This window comes from Canis lupus, chromosome 13 (genome assembly GCF_048164855.1).
Source record: "Canis lupus baileyi chromosome 13, mCanLup2.hap1, whole genome shotgun sequence".
NCBI lineage: Eukaryota > Metazoa > Chordata > Mammalia > Carnivora > Canidae > Canis > Canis lupus.
Genome location: NC_132850.1, coordinates 45,543,712 through 45,564,541, shown reverse-complemented (window position 1 = coordinate 45,564,541; position 20,830 = coordinate 45,543,712). Strand labels below are relative to the sequence as shown.

Genomic DNA, 20,830 nt, shown 5'->3' with positions numbered 1-20,830 from the left:
CCTACGGCGCGGGCGCATCTGCTCCCCGGAGCCGAGGGAAGGCCGGCCGCGGAAGGCTGCGTTGCCTCCGGGCTCCCGCTCGGAATACAGAATAGCCTCTCCCACGCCCCCTGCGCCCCTGCCCGCCCGGGACTCCCAGCCGAAGGGACTGGCTCCTCCTCCACGCCGGAGCCCAGGGCTGTGGGCCCGCAGCACCATCTCTGCGGTTCTTGCGAAGAAGGGTGGCCACAAGTACTTACTTTTTAAAAAAATCAGTAATGATGATAACGATAACTTTTGTTCTCGTTTCTAATATTGAGAGAGAGAAAATTTGAGGGATGAGGGTGTTGAAGCCCGGGGAAGTGTGCAAGAAAGCCAACCTGCTAAGGTCTACACAGTGCCGGGTCCTCTCCTACCTCAAAGCCGTTAATTAGGCAAAAGCTGCAGGCCTCCACCTTTGGGACTTGGTTGTCCGACTCAGCTAAGTGACCATAACGGTCCGCTCAGACTATCCACGGAGTACTGATCACCTTCTGAGTCTTCGGACGAGCCAACCTTGCTTGCAGAATTACTCTGTTTCTGAAGCTGGGGAAAAAAATGGCCTGGCTGGTAGTGCTCATCCATCCGCAGAAGTCACTTTTTGCACGGAACTGGGAATGAGGTTTGCTAAAACCTCATTCTTGAGCAGGAGTTGCAATTGTCCCTGTATCGTGTCTCTGTCAGGAAGCCCAGTCAGTAAGCCAATCAGCAGGGCACCCGGGTGGCTCAGTGGTTTGGCGCCTGCCTTCCGCCCAGGGCGTGATCCTGGGGACCTGAGATCGAGTCCCACGTCGGGCTCCTGGTGCATGGAGCCTGCTTCTCCCTCTGCCTGTGTCTTTGCCTCTCTCTGTGTCTTTCATGAATGAGTAAATAAAATCTTTTTTTAAAAAATGTGTTAAAAAAAAGTGAGCCAATTAGCAGGAGAGAGAGGGGGAAAAAAATGCAGGAACTCTGGAATCACAGGTGAACTGCTCCTCTACTGACCTTGCCTCATCATCCTTCAGTGGTAAGACTCTTTCCCCTGACTTCCCTTACTGTTCCTTTAAGCTAGAGCCAGGGTGTGAATTTCTCTGCTTTCTAGTTTTACATTGTGAGTTTCTTAAAGATAGGACCCAGAAATAGCAAGGCATTAGAATAAGAAGGCATTAGACACCAGGCAGATACTTTAAAAGGTGAGAATATTGTTAATGATGGTTGAAAATTTCATCCAGTCCTTACTGGTATTGCTGAAAATGTCTTTCAATCCCTTCTTGTTGCTGATGTGGGAATTTGTACATTTTACATCTCAATGTGTGTCCTCCTCCCCCAAGATATAGCACCTCTAAAAAGGATTAAGATTTGGCCTTGTCTAGTAAATTCAAGGTCATGATCTATTTTTTGGTCAGAATTTCAGGCCCAACAAACAAGTACCAAACAAGTACCCGGTATTCATTGTGTGAGCTGTAGGGGGTGGGGTGTTGGGAGGGGGAGGACTTTTAGCCTTCTGTGTACTATAGAAACAAGAGTAGGATGTAATGCCACTAATTTGTCAGGAATTGTTCACTGAAAAGAGGCTACTGTGAGGATAGGAAAATCACTTTGGGGGGGGGGGGGGGTTGGGAAGTACCTCACAGAGAAAGGCAACTGTTCCCCAGAACAGCTGCAGCCACTGGCAGTGGAATCGCTTGGCACCAGTACAGCTCCATGCAGCAAGAGGGATTTATTTATTTAGCAATAGTTAATGATTCTCCCAAGCAACTCCCAGGAGGCCCAGATAGCAGTAAATAGACTTTCAGGAAATCATCTACCCTTCCTAGAAGGATGCAGCAACCCTACAGAGAAGGGAGGCTCCCCAATATATCTATCTTTTAGTAGACTGCCCAGGTTCAGATGCCCCCAAAGAACTCCTTCCACAGCCTGCCACAGCCCTGCCTTCTCATGTTTGCAATGCTCCATAGGAGAGTTATCAATTCCTAAAGCAGAAAAATCAAGAAAAGTGCACAATTTCTGGAAGGGCATCATTAAATAGATTAATTACCTGGGAATCCAGATGGGCTGGCCAACCCTACCCCATTAGCTAACTTTGTCAGATTAGCTAGTTGGTGCCCATAGACTAGCATTTTCCAAGGTGATACGTGTGTATAACTAGTGGTTCTTGTGATAATGTTAGGCGGTACTTGAGTAACACTTCTTATTTTAATGGTCAGGGTTTTTTTCTAACACACATAACTAGAATACCAAATCCATGGTGTTGCAAATATAATTACTTAGGGTGAGGCTGAGATTTTTTCTAGTCAACTTAAAGATAAACCTTAATAAACAAAAGTAATAGGATAGTAAGAATAATTGTAACTTTGATATTAAATGAGGTGAAGTCAGTGGAGTTTCTGCAAGCAGAAACTAGTTTTTATTCCTTTTTCCAAATCATTCCTTAGGAATCTCTGCTAGATCTTTTTAAGACATGAAAAGAATTCCATTTTAACATCCTGTTAAAAAAAATTACTGGATTTTGAGAAAGTCTGCTCAGGTGAGACAAAGCCCCTGCTCTGGAGGGCCATGTCAAGGAGGAACAGAGATGATGGATATTAAGTAGTAGAACAAGCATCTGAGGAAATTAAGCCCAGGACAGTGGGCACCCAGAGTGGGTCCCAGAAAAGAAAGACAGTCTGAGAACTCATTGCCTTTTTTGTAAGATGAAAAATCCAGCAAATCACTGATATCACTGATGAAAATTTGGGCAGTACAAGAGAAATTTCCAATTTCCGTAAGCCTCACAGAGGCTTATAACTGGAGAGTTATAATAACTAAAACTATATATAACTATATAACTATTTATATAATATAAAACACTGGAGAGATCTATACAAGGATGTTCATGCTGCTTTAAGAAAGAATGCTCATCAGAGCAGCCTGCTTTTCTCTGTGTCACTTGAATTTTTTTTTTTTTTTTTAATTTTATTTATTTATGATAGTCACATAGAGAGAGAGAGAGAGGCAGAGACACAGGCAGAGGGAGAAGCAGGCTCCATGCACCGGGAGCCCGACGTGGGATTCGATCCGGGGTCTCCAGGATCGCGCCCTGGGCCAAAGGCAGGCGCCAAACCGCTGCGCCACCCAGGGATCCCCCTCTGTGTCACTTGATTGTAAATTTGGGATCCCCTTCATACCAACACTGAACATGCACACACCACCATCCTCACAGCCACACTGTGCACACTTACTGACACTACCCCAGGGATCCACTGTTGGATGACAAGCAAAAAGATTCTTACAGTCTTCAGAAAGTCTTTTTTTCGTAGATGGTAGTTTATCAGGTTCTTAGATGCTGGTTTTTTACTTCTCATACCTGGTATAAAGAGACAAGCAATGTGTAAGTGCTTGTGGTAGAGCCTACCATGACATGAATGAAGTTGACTAATGTTCCTAAGTCACTTTCAATAGTTCCAAATACTCATGTACATACTAACGCCCAGCCCCACCCGACTTCTGCTACCCCCACAACCTTCTTACATGTACACTCTTTTTCAGAACTGCTGCTAGCAAGTGTCTCTCTGGAATGTCTCCCTCATTTCTGCATCTTACCACCCTTACTGTTTAGTAGGAGAGATACAGCAAAGTAACAAGGTGCATGTCAGGAGGAAAGAAGCAGAAATGCAAAAGGCCTTAAATGGCCTCAGACTCTGGAAGGGATGAAAATATCAGATGAAGACCATAATTAAAGGCAGAGCATGATACAAAGTGATAGTTTGGGACAGGACTTACATGGTTTTTCATAATTTGGAGGTGCTGGAGAAAAACCACCAAACAGAATTTGGTGTGCCTATGGAAGAAAAAGAGATAGAAAAATAAATACCAACTACCTTCACAACAATAGAGATTTAATAAAATTCCTATGTTGTGCTTCTTCATTCAAAAGGCAGTTTTTGATACTGCTGTCAAAGCCACTGTAATAACAGACACTAACAGTGAAATAGAAAGACAAAATTGGAGAATATATTTATAAGATAGGATAGGCAAGAGAGTACTATCCTGATATGGAAGTAGCTTATACAAACAAATCAATGTAGCTGAAGCTAAGCACCCTAATAGAAATATGGGCAAAGGAAATGAACATAATCAGTCTTCATTATTTCATGGATTCCAGATTTTCCAGTTTTCCTACTCAATACGATTTATTTCTAACACCAAAGTCAATATATGCAGCACTTTTGAGGCATTCAGGGACAGTCACAGAGCAGAAAACAATTTGAGTCACCTGACACATGTTCTCAATCAAGGTCAATCAAGAGAACACTTTGCCTTCTTGTTTTAGCTCTCATCTTTAAACAAGTGTCCTTTTTGTGGCCTATTTAGTGCCACATTTTCTGCATTCTTTTGTGTTTTGTTAGTGACTTCACTGTTTAAAATGGCCCCCTGTGTAATGCTGAAGTGCCATGTGATATTCCTAAGTACTAGAAGACTTTGATGTGCTTTACAAAGTACTAGAAGACTTTGATGTGCTTTACGTTTGTTAGCTAAACTTCATTTAGACATGAGTTATAGTGCTGCTGGCTGTAAGTTCAACATTAATGAATCAACAATACTTATGAAATAAGGTATCTTTAAACAGAAACACACATAAACACAGATTTGCAGTTGATGAAAATGTTGTGGCCAAAGGCTCATAGGAACCTGGCCCTACATTTCTCCTAGGAGCAATGGTTTGGTAATTCAGTGTTAGTAGGGATTTTAGAAAACATAACTACCTCAAATTATGAGAATTGACTATAGTCACAGGGAACTATGAATAACTAATAAACATAAGATGCTCAAACTCACTAATAATCAAATTAAAAATTAAAAGGAAATTAAAATATCTTCACCTATCCAATTGGGAAATATTAAAATTATTTTTTTAAGCCAGAGTTGGAGAAAATATATGAAAACAGATATTGTTGAGGGCTGCAGGTGCATGAGGCCAGTTTTCTAAAAGGCAATTTGGCCATAGGTCAATATTTAAAATAAGTGTAACTTCTGATCCAAGAACTCTACCTATGAGAGAGTACCCTGAGGAGATAATTGTACAATTGCAAAAATTTATCTTTAAATGTACTCATCTCTGCATTGTTTACAATATTTGCCAACTTGAAAAACCAAAATGCCTAGCAATCTGGGATATTTTTAAATAGTGATATATCCAGTCAATGGAATCTTACATATCCATTAAAATGATAAATATTATTGCTAACACTGAAAGAATATGCCATGAAAAAATTCAGTGATTAAAGCAGAGCAGAGGACAGTAGATCCCATCAATACATTCTGTGGGTGTATATGTGTGTGCATCTTTATGCATAAGTATAGAGGGTATTTCAAAGGAAGTTCAATAAAATGTTAACGGTGATTATCCCTGGGGTGGTGGGAAGGGAAAGGATTTCAGATAATTTTTCCCCTTGTCTCTCTGTTCCTCCGTATTATTTGAAAGTTTAAAATCTGAGAAAAGCTGTTTTTGTTTTTAAACTGTCAATATAATATATATAGTTATTGTCTTACATGGGAAAGAGGAGAAGTTGGTGACTCTGAAAAAGATACAACATCATCAGTTAACAATTTATAATCTTGGTTGTTTATCTTCGTACCCTCACCACCTTAAAGAAAGCTACACACACAATAAGCACTCATAAATAAGTGTTTAATGAATAAGTAATTTTAAACAATGACTCCAATCCATTCCCTCATTTGTTTTTTTATGAAATATTCAGGGTACAATTATTTAAGCTCTCTCCATGTAAATGATGGGTGAGAAATATTGGACTTACCACACTGTGCTTGACATCATGTGAATTTTTAAAAGAATTCATTATTTGAGGAAATAGTCCTGCATGCATATAAAGAGGGGAAACCAGGATTAAACCCAGTGTTAGAATGAAATCTCTTACACTCCCAATTATACCATCCAAACAAATTGTACACACATGCCTTATTTCCCTTTAGAATTTGACCAACAGAAAATGAGTCAGTCAGGTAAAAAAAAAAAAAAACTGTGATTAAAAGTTAACTCAGTAAATACTTTGGAGCTTTTGAGGGTGGAGGTATTTTTTTTATGATACATTTCAATTTTATTTTAAAAAGAAAACCATACCGATAACGGCTAAGGGAACATTGAAATTACACAAGCCTATAGTTTAAAAGTTATCAAAATAATTCAATTTTACATGTCCTTTGGCTTTCTCTATGAGGTTTTTCTGAAGTAAGTGTAAAGTAGAGGCTGTGTTTCAGTCTTTGTTAATTTTCCTGAGTTTTAACTCAACTACAAATAATTATCTATGTCCCCATTCCCTTCTAAAAATAGTTAACCTTTCAAATGCTGCTCTTTTTAAAAAAGTTTTTTTTAGAGCAATTTAAGTTCACAGTAAAACTGAGAGTAAGATACATAGAATTCCTATATACTCCTGCCTCCACACAGGCATAGCCTCCCTTTATCAACATCCCCCACCAGAATGAGACATTTGTTTTTGTTTTTGTTTTTTAAAAGATTTTATTTATTATTCGTGAGAGACACAGAAAGAGAGGCAGAGACACAGGCAGAGGGGGAAGCAGGCTCCATGCAGGGAACCCAACGTGGGACTTGATCCTGGGACTCCAGGTTCACGCCCTGGGCTGAAAGGCGATGCTAAACGGCTGAGCCACCCAGGCTGCCCAGAGTGGAACATTTGTTACAAGTGTTGAACCTACACTGACACATCACAATCACTATTCACATTACAGTTCCCTCTTGGTGGTGCATGGTCTATGGGTTTGGACAAATGTAGAATGACATGTGTCCATCGTTACAGTGTCATACAATTTTCACTGCCCTAAAAATCCTCTGTGTTCTGTCCTTTCATCCCTCTTCCTTCTCAGCCCCTGGCAACCTCTGATCTTACTTTATCCATGGTTTTGCCTTTTCCAGAATGTTAGGTAGTTGGAACGATATAGTTTGCAGCCTTGTCAGATTGGCTTCTTTCACTGAGTAATATGCACTTCAGATTCTTCCATGTCTTTCCATAGCTTAATAGCTCATTTCTTTTTAGTGCTGAATAAATCTTGCATTGTCCGGATGTACCACAGTTTGTTTGTCCATTCACCTATACTGAAGAATGTCTTGGTTGTTTCCCGTTTTTTGACAATTATAGAGTTGCTGTAAATATCTGTGTGCAAGTATTTGTGTGGACATAAGTCTTCACCTTATTCGGATAAATCCTAAGGACCACAATTGCTAGATTGTGCAAGAAACCACCAAACTGGTTTTCAAAGTGGCTGCACCATTTTGCATTCCCACCAGCGATGAATGAGAGTTCCTGTCGTTCCACATCCTCACCAGCTGGCATTTGGTGGTGGTGTCAGTGTTCCAGATTTGGGGCGTTCTAATATGTGTAATGATATTTCATTACTGTTCTAATTTGCATTGCCCTGATGACATTTGGTGTGGAGCATCTTTTCACATGGTTATTTGCTGTATATATATATGTATGTATTTTTAAAGTAGGCTACATGCCCAGTGCAGAGCCCAGTGCAGAGCCCAGTGCAGGGCTTGAATTCACAACCCTGAGATCAAGACCTGAGCTGAAATCATGACTTGGATACTTAACCACCTAAGCCACCCAGGCACCCCAATTATTTGTCATTTATATCTTCCTTGGTGAGGTGTTTTTTAAAGTCTTTGGCACATTTTTAGTCAAGTTTTTGTTTCTTGTTAAGTTTTAAGACTTCTTTGTATATTTAGAATAACAATTTCATATCAAAAGTGTCTTTTGCTTGGGATGCCTGTGTGGCTCAGTGGTTGAGCATCTGCCTTCAGTTCAGGTCATAATCTAGTTCAGGTCCTGGATCTAGTTCCACATCGAGGTCCCCGCAGGGAGCCTGCTTCTCCCTCTGCCTGTGTCTTTGCCTCTCTCTTTGTGCCTCTCATTAATAAATAAAATCTTTTTTTTTAAGTGTCTTTTGCATATATTTTCTCCCAATCTGTGGCTTCTCATTCTCTTGACATTGTTTTTGGCAGAGCTGAAGTTTTCAATTTTAATAAAGTCCAGTTTATCTATTATTTCTTTCATGGATCATGCCTTTGGTGCCGTATCTAAATGTCATTGCCATACCAAGGTCATCTAAGTTTTTCCTGTGTTATATTCTAGGAATTTTACACTTTTGCATTTACCTTTAGGTCCATGGTCCATCTTGAGTTAATTTTTGTGAAGAATGTAAGATCTATATCTAGATTTTTTCTTTTGCACATGGACGTCCAGTTATTCCAACAAAATTTGTTGAAAAGACTCTTTTCTCCATTGTATTGCCTTTGTTCCTCTGTCAAAGATATGTTGCCTATATGTGGGTCTATTTCTGGGCTCTCTATTCTGTTCCATTGATCTTTATGTCTATTTTTTCAGCAAAACCACATTGTCTTAAGTACTGTAGCTTTATTGTAAGTATTTAAGTTGGGTAATATCAGTCCTCCAACTTTATTCTTATTCTCCAATATTGTATTTGCCATTCTGGCTCTTTTGCTTCCCCATACAAACTTTAGAATCACTTTGTTGATATCCACAAAATAACTTGTGAAGATTAAGTGTACAAGAATTTAATTTTAAATTTCACTTGTGCATTGTTGGTTTATAGGAAAGCAATCAACCTTTGTATATTAACCTTGTATCTTGCAACCTTACTATAATCATTTATTAGTTCCAGAAGGGTTTTTTTGTCAATTCTTTTAGATTGTCTTCATAAACAATATGTCATATGTGAACAAAGGTAGTTTTATTTCTTCCTTTCCAGTCTCTATAACTTACATTTTCTTTTCTCATCTTAACTGCATTAGTTAGTACTTTCAGTATGATGTTGAAAGAAGTGGTAAGAGGAGTTACCTTTAGGTGATCTTAGTGGAAAAGCTTGACGTTTCTCATCAACAGCTATGATGTTGGAACGCCTGGGTGGCTCAGTGATTGAGCATCTGCCTTCGGCTGGGGTCCGGGGATTGAGTCCCACATCGGGCTCCCCACAGGGAACCTGCTTCTCCCTCTGTCTATGCCTCTGCCTTTCTCTCTGTGTCTCTCATGAATAAATAAATTATATCTTAAAAAAAAAAAAAAGAAAACGATGATGTTACCTGTAGGTATTTTGTAGGTTTTCTTTATAAGTTGAGGAAGTTCTCTTCTGTTGTTGTTTACTGACACTTTTTATGATGAATGGGTGTTGGATTTTGTCAAGTGTTTTTTCTGCATCTATTGATATGATCGTGTGATTTTTCTTTTTTAGCTTTTTGATATAATGGATTACATGAATTGATTTCTAATTGTTGAACCAACCGTGCATGCCTGGGACAAATCCCACTTGGTCATGGTGTATAATTCTTTTTAAATATAGTTGGATTTATTTATAATATTGTGTTGAGGATTTCTGCATCTATATTCATGAGATATTTGTAGTTTTCTTTCCTGGTAATGTCTTAACCTGGCTTTGGTATTACAGTAATGCTGACTTCACAGATGAGTTAGGGAGTATTTTCTCACCTTCTCTCCTCTGAAAGAGATTGCAGAGAATTGGTATGATTTCTCCCTTAAATGTTTGTTAAATTCATCAACGAACCCATCTGGACCTAAGGCTATGTTTGGGAAGGTTGTGAATTACTGATTTAATTTCTTTAATAGATATGAGTCTATTCAGACTATTTTTCTTGTGTGAGTTTTGGCAGCTTGTATCTTCAAGGGAAGCATATCTTGGTTATCAAATTTGGGGGCATAAAGTTATACATAATATTCCCTTGCTATTCTTTTAATGTCCATGGGGTCTCTAGCAATGTCCTCTCTTTCATTTCTGGTATTAGTAATTAATGTCTTCTTTATTTTCTTAGCTAGATATTCTTTATCTTTTCAAAGAACCAGTATATGGTTTCCTTAATTCTCTCTGTTGATTTCCAGCTTTCAAGTTTGTTGATTTCTGCTCGAATTCTTATGATTTCTTTTCTTCTGCTTAGTTTGGATTTAGTTTTTTTCTAGTTTCTTAACATAGAAATTAGATTGATTTTAGGTCTTTCTTCTTTTCTAATATATGCAATCAATGCTATAAATTTCCCTCTAAGCATTGCTTTTATTACATTCCACAGATTAGTAAATTGTCGTTCAGTTCAAAATATTTAACTTCCCAGGATTTCTTCTTTGACTCACATGTTATTTAGAAGTGTGTTGTTTACTTATGTGGGGATTTTCCACTTATCCTTCTGTTATTGATTTCTAATTTAATTCCATTGTGGTCTGAGTACAAATATTTTATGATTGCTACTCTCTTAAATTTAAGTATGTTTTATGTCTCAGACCAAGTGGTCTAACTTGGTCCATGTTCCACGTGAGCTTTAGGGGAACGTCCATTCTGCTGTTGTTGACGTATAATCTAATTGATTATATGTCATTGAGTTCAACTATGTCCTTACTGATTTTATGCCTGCTGGATCTGTCCATTTCTGATAGAGATGTGCTGAAGCCTCCAACTATGATAGTGGATTCATCTATTTCTCCTTATAACTTCATGTTTTTGCCTCACATATTTGGACTCTGTTGTTAGGCACATGCATATTAAAGATTATTTTGTCTTCTTGGATGATTGACACCTTTATAATTATTATTATTTAGTATCCTTCTTTATTTCTGATAACTTTCTCTCCTTTGAAGTCTGAAATTACTGTATCATATATATCATACATATCATATATATAACATTATATATAATATAATCTATTACATATATTTGTATAACATATCCAAATTAATATATCTATTCTTGCTTTTTTTCTTGCTTTATTTTTATTAATATTATAATAGGATATTCTTCTCCAACCATTTACTTTTACTCTATATGTGTCTTTATGTTTAAAGTGGGTTTCTTGTAAACAACATGTTATTAGGTCTTGTCTTTTGATCCACTGACAATCTCTGCCTACTGATTAGTGTATTTAGACCATCAATATTCAAAGTGATTGATATAACTGAATTAACCCACCATATGTTTTTAAAGATTTTATTTATTTATTTATTTATTTATTTATTTATTTATTCATGAGAGATACAGAGAAAGAGAGAGAGAGAGAGGCAGAGACACAGGCAGAGGGAGAAGCAGGCTCCATGCAGGGAGCCCGACATGGGACTCGATCCTGGGTCTCCAGGATCACACCCTGGGCCAAAGGCAGGCGCTAAACCATTGAGCCACCCAGGGACCCCAAACACCCACCATATTTGTTACTGTTTTCTATTAGTTGCCCTTGTTTCTTGTTCCTATTTTTGTCTTTCACTCTTTTTCTGCCTCTTTTGGTTTTAGTTGAGCATTTTACATGATTCCATTTTCTCCCCTTTCTTAGCATTTTACTTATACTTCTTTTTAAAACATTTTTAATGGTTGCTTTAGAGTTTGCAGTATATATTTACAACTAATCCAAATGCACTTTCAAATAACATTACACCACTCATGAGTAGTGCAAGTAGCCTATAATAACAAAATATTCCTAATTCCCCCCTCTAATCCCTTGTAGCATTGCTGTCATTCATTTCTCTTATACTTAAGCATAAAAGCGTACACATACCTTTAACAGCTTGGTTTTGGACTGCAAAGGTCCTTATACATGATTTTCTTAATAACATTTTCTTTTCTCTAGCTTACTTTATTGAAAGAATAGTATATAATACATATAACATACAAAATATATGTTAATTAGCTGTTTGTGTTATCATAAGGCTTCCAGTCAACAGTAGGCTATTAGTAGTTAAGTTTTGGGGAAGTCCAAAGTTACACACAGATTTTCTACTGTGCAGAAGGTCAATGCGCATAACCCTCACATTATCCAAAGATCAACTGTACATACATGACACATGTGTAAGCCTATATAGTTGAATACATTGTTACTGTAATCATTTTGAACAAACTATTATCTGTTAGATTAAGAATGAGAAAAAAGTTTTTACTTTATCTTTACCTATACCTTCTTCAGTGTTTTTCTTTTCTTTATATAGATCTGAGTTTCTGACCTATTATTTTCCTTCTCTGCATAGAACTTTTAACATTTCTTGCAAGGCAGATCTACTGGCAACAAATTCCCTCCCTTTTTTTTTTCAATTTTTTATTTATTTATGATAGTCACACAGAGAGAGAGAGAGAGAGGCAGAGACACGGCAGAGGGAGAAGCAGGCTCCATGCACCGAGAGCCTGATGTGGGATTCGATCCCGGGTCTCCAGGATCGCGCCCTGGGCCAAAGGCAGGCGCTAAACCGCTGCACCACCCAGAGATCCCCCTCACTTTTGTTTGTCTGAGAAATATTTCTCCTTCATTTTGAAGGATAATTTCAAAGGGTATGGAATTGCTAGGTTGCTGGGTTGGTTTTTTGTTTTGTTTTTTTCTCTCTCTCAGCACTTAAGTATTTCACACTATTCTCTTCTTGCTCTTGTAGTTTCTAAGGAGAAGTTGGATATAATTCTTATTTCTCTATAGGTAAGGTATTTTATCCCTCTGGCTTCTTTCAGGATTTTCTTTTTTATTTTCTTTTGTTTGAAAATGATATGCCTACTGTAATTATTTTGCTTGTTTTACATTTATACTGTTTGATGTTCCCAGAGATCCCTGGATCTGTGGTTTGATGTGTGACATTAATTTGTGGAAATTCTCAGTCTTTATTGTTCATATATTTCTTCCATTCCTTTCCTTCTCCTTTCAGTATTCCTATTACACATATGTTACATCTTTTGTAGTTGTTCCAATCTTTGGATATTCTGTTCTGTTTTTTGTCTTTGCTTTTCTTTTCTTTTTTTAAATATTTTATTCATTCATTCATGGGAAACACACAGAGAGAAAGGCAGAGACATAGGCAGAGGGAGGAAAAGCAGGCTCCATGCAAGGAGCCTGATGCGGGACTCAATCCCGGGTCTCAGGGATCACACACCCTGAGCCAAAGGCAGATGCTCAACCACTGAGCCACCCAGGTGTCCCTGCTCTCTTTACTTTTCAATTTTAGATGTTTCTACTGAAATAACCTTAAGCTCAGGATTTTTTTCCTCAGCTATATGCAGGGTACTTATAAGCCCATTAAAGGCATTCTTCTTTTTTTTCAATGTTTTGGATGTCTAGCATTTCTTTTTGGTTCTTTTTTAGGATTTCCATCTCTCTGCTTACATCGTCCATCTGTTCTTATACGCTATCTACTTTATCCATTAAGAGCTCTTAACATATTAATCATAGTTGTCTTAAATTCCTGGCTGGATAATACCAAATCCTGCCATGTCTGATTCTGATGCTTGCTTGCTCTTCAAATTGTGCTGTTGCCTTTTAGTATGCCTTGTAACTTTTTCCTGACAGCAGGACATGGTGTTCCAGGGGGAAAAAAATAGCTGTAAATAGGCCCTTAATAATGAAGTGGCGGGGTGTAGGCAGAGGGGAAGCATTCTGCAGTCCTATGAGTAGGCCTCAGTCTTTCAGTGAGCTTATGCCTTTGGATAGTGAACTTCCTAAGTATTTCTAAGGTTTTTTTCCTCCCCTATTAGGTGGAATAGGGTCCAGAGTGGGCTGGAGTTGATTATTTCTCTTTTCTCTCCTGGAAAGCTAGGGTAGGCTAGAGTTTGGTATTTCTTTTCCCTCAGTTCAGTTAGGCTATGATAATACCCTGGCACATTAGGCTTTGGTAAACTAGTTTCTCCTGAGGCAGACCTTGTTAAAAAGAACATAGTACTCTGGAGTACTTCGCAATGATACTTTCCCTCTCCCCCTGCTGGAAACACTAGGGAATTTTTCACTGATATTTACTGGGGTGGCTTGGCCAAATTCCTGGCAGTAAATCTCACAGTACTCTAGGGGCTTTCCTATGCCTGGTCCCCCTGGAGTTTTTAACTCCCAGACTTGTCTGTCCTAAGTCTCCAGCAATTCATCAATCACAGTTCAGATATTCAGACCCTGTTACTGGTTCTGATGGTGGTTTCTGCTTTTGAGTGTCTGTTCTGGTAAGCTGTGACTACCTATGTTTACTTCTTCATCTTTCCAATCTTGAGGGCAGCAGTTTGTCCTGTGTCCTCACCTCTCTTATGAATCTAGAAGAGTTGTTGAGTTTTAATTCTGTTCAGCTTTTTACCTGTTGTTAGAAGGGAGGGGCATCTTCTAAGCTCCTTACAAGCAGAACCAGAAACCAGAAGTTGAGGTAAACATTTTCATGCCTGGAACATTCTATACACACAGCTTGTGCTTTTAGAATCAGGGTGAACCAAGTCTATGCTGAAATTCTAAGGCTGTAAATTTTTCTTTAAGTCTGAAAAAGCTCTGGTTTATTTTTAACAATTTTATTGAAAAAAGTTTTTTTGAAATATAACTTACATATCATAAAGTTGACCCACTTTAAGTATATAGTTAATGATTTCAGGTAAATTTATTGAGTTATACAGCCATCATCATAATACCATAATCTAGTATTAGAGCATTTTCATTATCCCAATAAGATTTCTCATGCCCATTTATGGCTAATCTCCTTTTCTGCACTCAGCCCCAGAAAACCACTACCCTACTTTCTCTATACATTTGCCTTTATTGGACATCGCACATAAATGGAATTATGTACTATGTGGTTTCTTTATGCCTGGCTTCTCTTATGTAGCATAATGTTTTTGAGGTTCATCCATATTGGAGCTATTTGGTATTTTGTTCCTTCTTATTGATGAGCAATATTCCGTTGGATGAATATACCAATTTTTGTTATCCATTCACCATTTGATAGACATAAGGGTTATTTGCAATTTTGGCTATTATAGATAATGCTGCAGTGAACGTTCATGTGCAAGTCGTTGTGTAGATACTTTTTTTTCTCTTGGTATATACCTATATGTAGAATTGTTAAATCCTATGGTAAATTTATGTTTAACTTTAAAAAAATTGTCAAAGTGTTTTCCAAAGTGACTGTACCATTTTACATTCCCATTAGCAATGAATGAAGGTTCTAGTTTCTCCATATCCTCTCCAATATTTGTTGTTGTCAGTCTTTGTGGATATTGCCATTCTCATGTGAAGTGGTATGTCACTGATTTTAATTTACATTTCCCTAATGACTAATCATGTTGAGTTCTCTGTGTATTTTGATTTAAAAAAATGAGAGAAAAAAATTCGATTAAAAATAAAGATCAGGATGCCTGAGTGGCACAGTTGGTTAAGCATCCAACTCTTGGTTTCAGCTCAGGTCGTGATCTCAGGGTTGTGCTCCATGTTAGGATCTGTGCTCAACACGGAGGCTGCTTGAGATTCTCTCTCCCTCTCCCTCTGCTCCTCCCACTTGTGTTCTCTCTCTCTCTCTCTAAAATAAATAAATAAATAAATAAATCTTTTAAAATAAATAAATAAATATTGATTTATAAGAAGAAAGGGGGCCTTGCTTGGCATAATACGATGGAGTCTATTAGGAATAAGTCTAGGAAGAGGAAAAGTTTTTGTCAAATGCTTATTACTATTTGTGCAATTTTATGCTGAATGAATTTTTAAACAATATATCTTAAGCTAACGTCAAATACAGAGTTCAACAATTATTTAGTTAAATTCTGGGATCCCTGGGTGGCGCAGCGGTTTGGCGCCTGCCTTTGGCCCAGGGCGTGATCCTGGAGACCCGGGCTCCCTGCATGGAGCCTGCTTCTCCCTCTGCCTGTGTCTCTGCGCCTCTCTCTCTCTCTCTCTGTGACTATCATAAATAAATAAAAATTTAAAAAAAAAATTCAAGAAAAACCCACCTTCACAGCTAAAGTAAAAGCAGGTGGATAAGAAGTTTATCCTGCACAATTAGTTCTGATCACTCCATTGGCTGTGAATCTTTAGCCTTTCAAAGCTCTATAAGACTTTTATAAATCCCACAGGCCTGCCAGAGGCTTTAACTAGTTTTATGTCACCCTTCCTTTCAAGAATTATATGAGATAATCAGTAATTAGTAAATGATATGATTCTATAATACTAAAGTTTTGTAGAAAGTATTTTTGAGGCATTTGGTGGATTATGGGAAAAAACCCTTAGAATTTGTGCTAGACCATGTGTGAGGGATTTACACATATATGTCCATCTTTTACCCAAACTTGGTCATTTTTATGAACCAGAAATGTCTCTTATTTTCTTTAGTCTGTTTATGGAGAGGAATGTCAGCAAGCCCACATATGTTGGTGTATAGTTTAGCTAGTGATTTTTTTCTTTGTGAGTTCACAGTTGTCAAAATAGATCCCACAGTACAACTTAACAGTGGTAGTTTTAGCCAGCCTTTTAATTAAGGACATTTAATATTACCCTGATTTGCTAGTGTGGATCCATCTCCCTGCTTCCCATTCCCAGTCCTAGAACAATAACTGAATTGAGCACTTTTGTTGATGAAACTAACAATGTTAGTGACATCCAACAAATTCTACTTTTACATATTGGGTCTTTAAATGTTGTGCCAAGACTGATGGAATGCTACAGGTATTTGGTTTCTAACAGTATGTTGTCAAGAGAGCAAGTGTAGGATTGTGAGCATCAGTGCTTTCAGAATCACATATGCTCAAGTTTAGAATGATTCTTTTAGGTCTTCTAATCCTTTAGTCTACCTACTGTGTGTCTGTTATAATATAACTCTCAGACATATTTCTGATTGAGTTTTCTTTTCATAGATGGGAGACGATATAATTTCCTACCTACCCAACTCTGAATTCCTTAAAATTCTGAGTTTCTTTTTTTTTTTTTTAAGATTTTATTTATTTATTCATGAGACACTCACACACACAGAGAGAGAGAGAGAGAGAGAAGCAGGCTCCATGCAGGGAGCCAGATGTGGGACTCGATCCCGGGTCTCCAGGATCACTCCCTGGGCCAAAGGCAGGCACTCAACTGCTGAGCCACCCAGGCATCCCAAACTCTGAGTTTCTTGAAATGAAAACTTCTGAACACAAAACAATGCTGGAAAGTGAAGACAAACTATTCTTAACCTTTTCTGAGAACTGTGGTCTTAAATCGTATATATACAAGTTGTATATCCTTTTGTATATATACAAAAAAGGAGAATTTAGATCAAAAATGAACAACACTTAGGCGTCCAAGATAGATGTGTTGTTGGCTTGCAAAGCTGTCTTTATGGATGTTTTTCTGAAGATAGGGCCCAGAGATTTCATGAGATTTTTCAAAGTGCCTCAAAAATATGAAGTGGGGCAGCCCAGGTGGCTCGGTGGTTTAGCACCGCCTTCAGCCCAGGGCCTGATCCTTGAGACCCAGGATGGAGTCCCACGTTGAGCTCCCTGCATGGAGCCTGCTTATCCCTCTGCCTCTCTGTCTCTGTCTCTGTCTCTCTCTCTGTGTCTCTCATGAATAAGTTTTAAAAATCTTTAAAAAAAAATGAAGTGTCTTAAAGAAAGAGTTGCTAACCATTTGGATAGATGACAGAGCAAGTCTTTTCCTGACAGATTTTTAAGAATAAGGCATGTCATGGTCTGTTTATTAGTTAAAAATTACTCTACCAATAGTAAGTTTCTTGAGTGTGATAATAATACGATGATTATGTAAGAGAACATTCTTGCTTTAGGTTAGTGCTGAAGTATTTAAAGATATACTGTTATGATACCTGTAATGTACTCTCAAAAGTTCATCAAAGGAGTGTATACAAGTACAGGTATAAAGAGACAGAGATAAAGCTCCATGTTCACAAATGTAGCAAAATGTTAACAATTGATGAATCTAGGCAAGAGTAAGTGAATATTGATGGTGCTATTCCTTCAACATGGATAAAAAGAAATGAAGTTGTAAATATGAGAATAAGGCATTCTTTTTCTAACTTAATTTTATAATTATAGGTAAAGAAAGAATGCTATTATCATATTTTATAGATGGCTAACATCAGGCAGAAAAAGATTTGGAAAGCCAGCCAGTATCATCCCAAATTACTCCTAACCAAGAACAGACCTAACAGCAGGGCTTTGCCATCTTCCCATCTTCTCCCTCATAACCCGGTGCATCCCATAGGCAGACGACAGTTTGTTCACACAAGTCCACTAAAATCGCTGCAATGCCCACCACGGTGCTGACTTTTGCATCCACAGACAGAATCCATTGCAGCCACCTCCTAGCTGATGTTATGCTTGAACAGTAAAGTGCACACGGGAACAGATGGCATCTTGTGACCTTCTTAATAACAGGCTTGGCTGCCAATGTTCCTTTGTGTCCAGTCTCTGCAGGGAATTTGGAAACTGTTGCCTTACACTTGAATATTTTCTGGCAAACTTGTTTAACCATTTATAGACCGGTTCCCAATTTAAAATGGTCAGAGAGAGTAAAACAGAATTCCCAACTCCTGAAAGGGACATTGGTATTTCCTGAGTCTGGGGACCTTATCCTGGGATTGTCTGGGGTGGGCTGGCAATCACTCAGCATATTTGTCATTTTTAATGTGGTGAGGATGTAAATACGAGGCAAACTGCTTATCAGGCTATCGAGATATATTGGTGGCCAATGTGAGATTTTTTTCTTCCTATAGTTTAAAAGAAATGCACTTCCCACAGCAAGGCATACAAATGAGCCAGAAAACAAACTACATCCCAGTATTACAAGGTCCCTCTGCTGCTGTGCCGCCCACAGCAGGAGTGAATGTGGGAACCCTGCAGTGAGTGAGGCTTGTTCTAAGTCACTGTGTTTCCTCCATTGCACACCCTGGGCAACCAGTGGCTGTCGAGCTCCGAGCTCCCGAGCTCCGCAGTGAGAGGAGAGGGAGGAGAATGAGGGCACTAGATGATGACGTGAGGGAGCAGCCTGCCTGCGGCCTGGCCCCCCTTGAGTGTTGGGAGGAGGGGGCAGCTTTCCTCCGGTAACAATGGAAGGCAAACAAGATGGCCCTAAGAAAAGACAATGAAGACATTCACACCAAAGCCTGAGGAGTCTCCTTCTCCCAACAGAATGAATCTGGAAGGGCTGTATTAGGAGAAAAATGTAAAATTAGTCCCTGTCAGACAACAGGTGAGGAGGGATGAGTGGGGACAGAGCAAGAATGCCACTGCCAGTGCATATGGTAGGAGTGAAAAGCATGGGGTCTCAGGGTAGAAGCAGCTCAGCTTCTAGGCACAGGACTGTGTGGAAGAGATGGACAAGAACCTTGTTTCTGTTTGCAGGAGGAGGTTTCATTCCAGGGTTTCTCCTGCTAGCTGAGGGGGAGTAGAGCTCTTTCCTGTGGGCCCCAGTTCTGCACCTGCAAGGATGCCTTGGAGTGGGGAGGTATTCCCTGATGCCTCTGCCTGGGAAAAGCTGCCCTAGTTGTGAAGGAGCCTTGACTGGGGAGTTGTGAGTCTCTCCTGGGAAAGTAGGGGGAAGGCTGCCTGACTTGGCTATTTGCTCCTCTCTTATTCCATCCCAGGGCCAGCCTATTGCTCCTTTGTCAGGTAGACTAGAAAATCTGTAGAAAAAGCCTCTTCTATTTAAGCCTGTGCTAACCCATCTGCTTCCACCGTCACTTGGGGCCCCAGCCGCCAGAATCAATAAGCTTTGGAAATGTTCCAAAAACAGTAGCAGGGGCACATATCCCTGCGACATTATGGAAACAAGATTAACAAAGCTTGGAAGCCACAAGACACCAACAACACTAAGAAATGGGTGGCAGTTCCCCTGCCTTAAGCCCTACAGGCACCACTTACTCTTCTCTTTCCTTTCTCCCTCTCATCCTGAATCACGTTTGCCATATCTTGTTGGTACAACTGCATGTGTATTTTCAAATTAGAGGTTAGCCTTGCTGTATCTCCTTCAGTCCACTGCATATCTGGGGTGGGGGATGAAAGAGTGTGAATAACTAAAACCACGTATACAGGCAACAGTCCCATATACTATTTATTTACTCAGTTTTTACAATATTACAATTTTATGTGCTACAATGCAGGACTCTAAAGACTGCCATTGGAAATACAAGTTTTTGTAAGGTTGCTTCTGTGAAAACTACATTCTCATTTTTTTTAAGCTTTTATTTATTTATTCATGAGAGATACAGAGAGAGGCAGAGATACAGGCAGATGGAGAAGCAGGCTCCCCTCAAGGGGAGCCCGATGTGGAACTCGATCCCTGGGCCCCAGGATCATGCCCTGAGCTGAAGGCAGATGCTCAACCACTGAGCCATCCAGATGTCCTTACATTCTCATTTTTAAAAGTACTTTATAAACTCCCTTTTGGAAGACAAATTATGAATAAGAAACTTCCTGTATAAGAAAATATGTTGAGTGTGGTGGGAAAAGTCTACAATGGAAGGTCCATAAACACCATGGTTCAACACACAACATGGAGCATCTGGTTTATGTTGAGCCCTATTCCAGGTGCTGGAGGTACAGAGACAAATAAGACAAACAAGTCTGCTCTCAGGAAACTTATGTTGTAGGAAAGGACAGAGAAAATAAACAAGTAAACAAATACAATAGTACATAGGAAGCAAGCAAGGCACCAAGATAGTAATTAAGAGGGAAAGATAAAAAAAAAATAAAAAATAAATAAATAAATAAAAATAAGAGGGAAAGAGTGTGAAGGACTTACTTTAAATATTGGGGACTGGGAAGACCTCTCTGAAGAGGTGACATTTAAACTCATACCTAAAGGATACAGCTAAGCAGAGCTGGGATAATTGCCTTCTAACAAAGAGAACATATGTGCAAAGGTCCTGAGGTGGGAAATGGCTTAGCATTTTCAAGTTACTAAAAGAAGCCAATGTAACTAGAACAGCAGGTGAGCAAAAAGGAGGGGCCATGCAGTGAGACTAGAAAGATAGGTAGGGTCACATCCGTGCAAGACTTTTTTTGGTAAGGAATTGTGATTTTATAGCAAGTGTGATAGGAAACAGAGAAG

The 20,830-nt window shown here is 38.9% G+C and overlaps 1 protein-coding gene across 29 annotated transcripts in view; it reads right to left on the bottom strand.

The window, feature by feature from the left end:
• C13H4orf51 (chromosome 13 C4orf51 homolog) overlaps positions 1-20,830 on the bottom strand; it is a 102,052-nt gene that overhangs the window by 70,501 nt on the left and 10,721 nt on the right. For 20 of the 29 annotated variants that reach the window (XM_072773503.1, XM_072773504.1, XM_072773502.1 and 17 more), the window contains 3 exons: positions 19,642-19,763; positions 3,760-3,817; positions 3,219-3,343 (listed from right to left, as the gene is read on the bottom strand). In XM_072773503.1, the coding sequence (XP_072629604.1) occupies positions 3,219-3,343; positions 3,760-3,817; positions 19,642-19,761 (303 nt within the window). In that variant the 5' untranslated portion in view covers positions 19,762-19,763. Of the gene's footprint in view, positions 1-3,218; positions 3,344-3,759; positions 3,818-5,529; positions 5,556-5,795; positions 5,855-17,923; positions 18,190-19,641; positions 19,764-20,830 lie in introns of all 29 variants that reach the window. The other 9 variants (XR_012006064.1, XR_012006063.1, XR_012006061.1 and 6 more) reach the window with 4 other exon arrangements.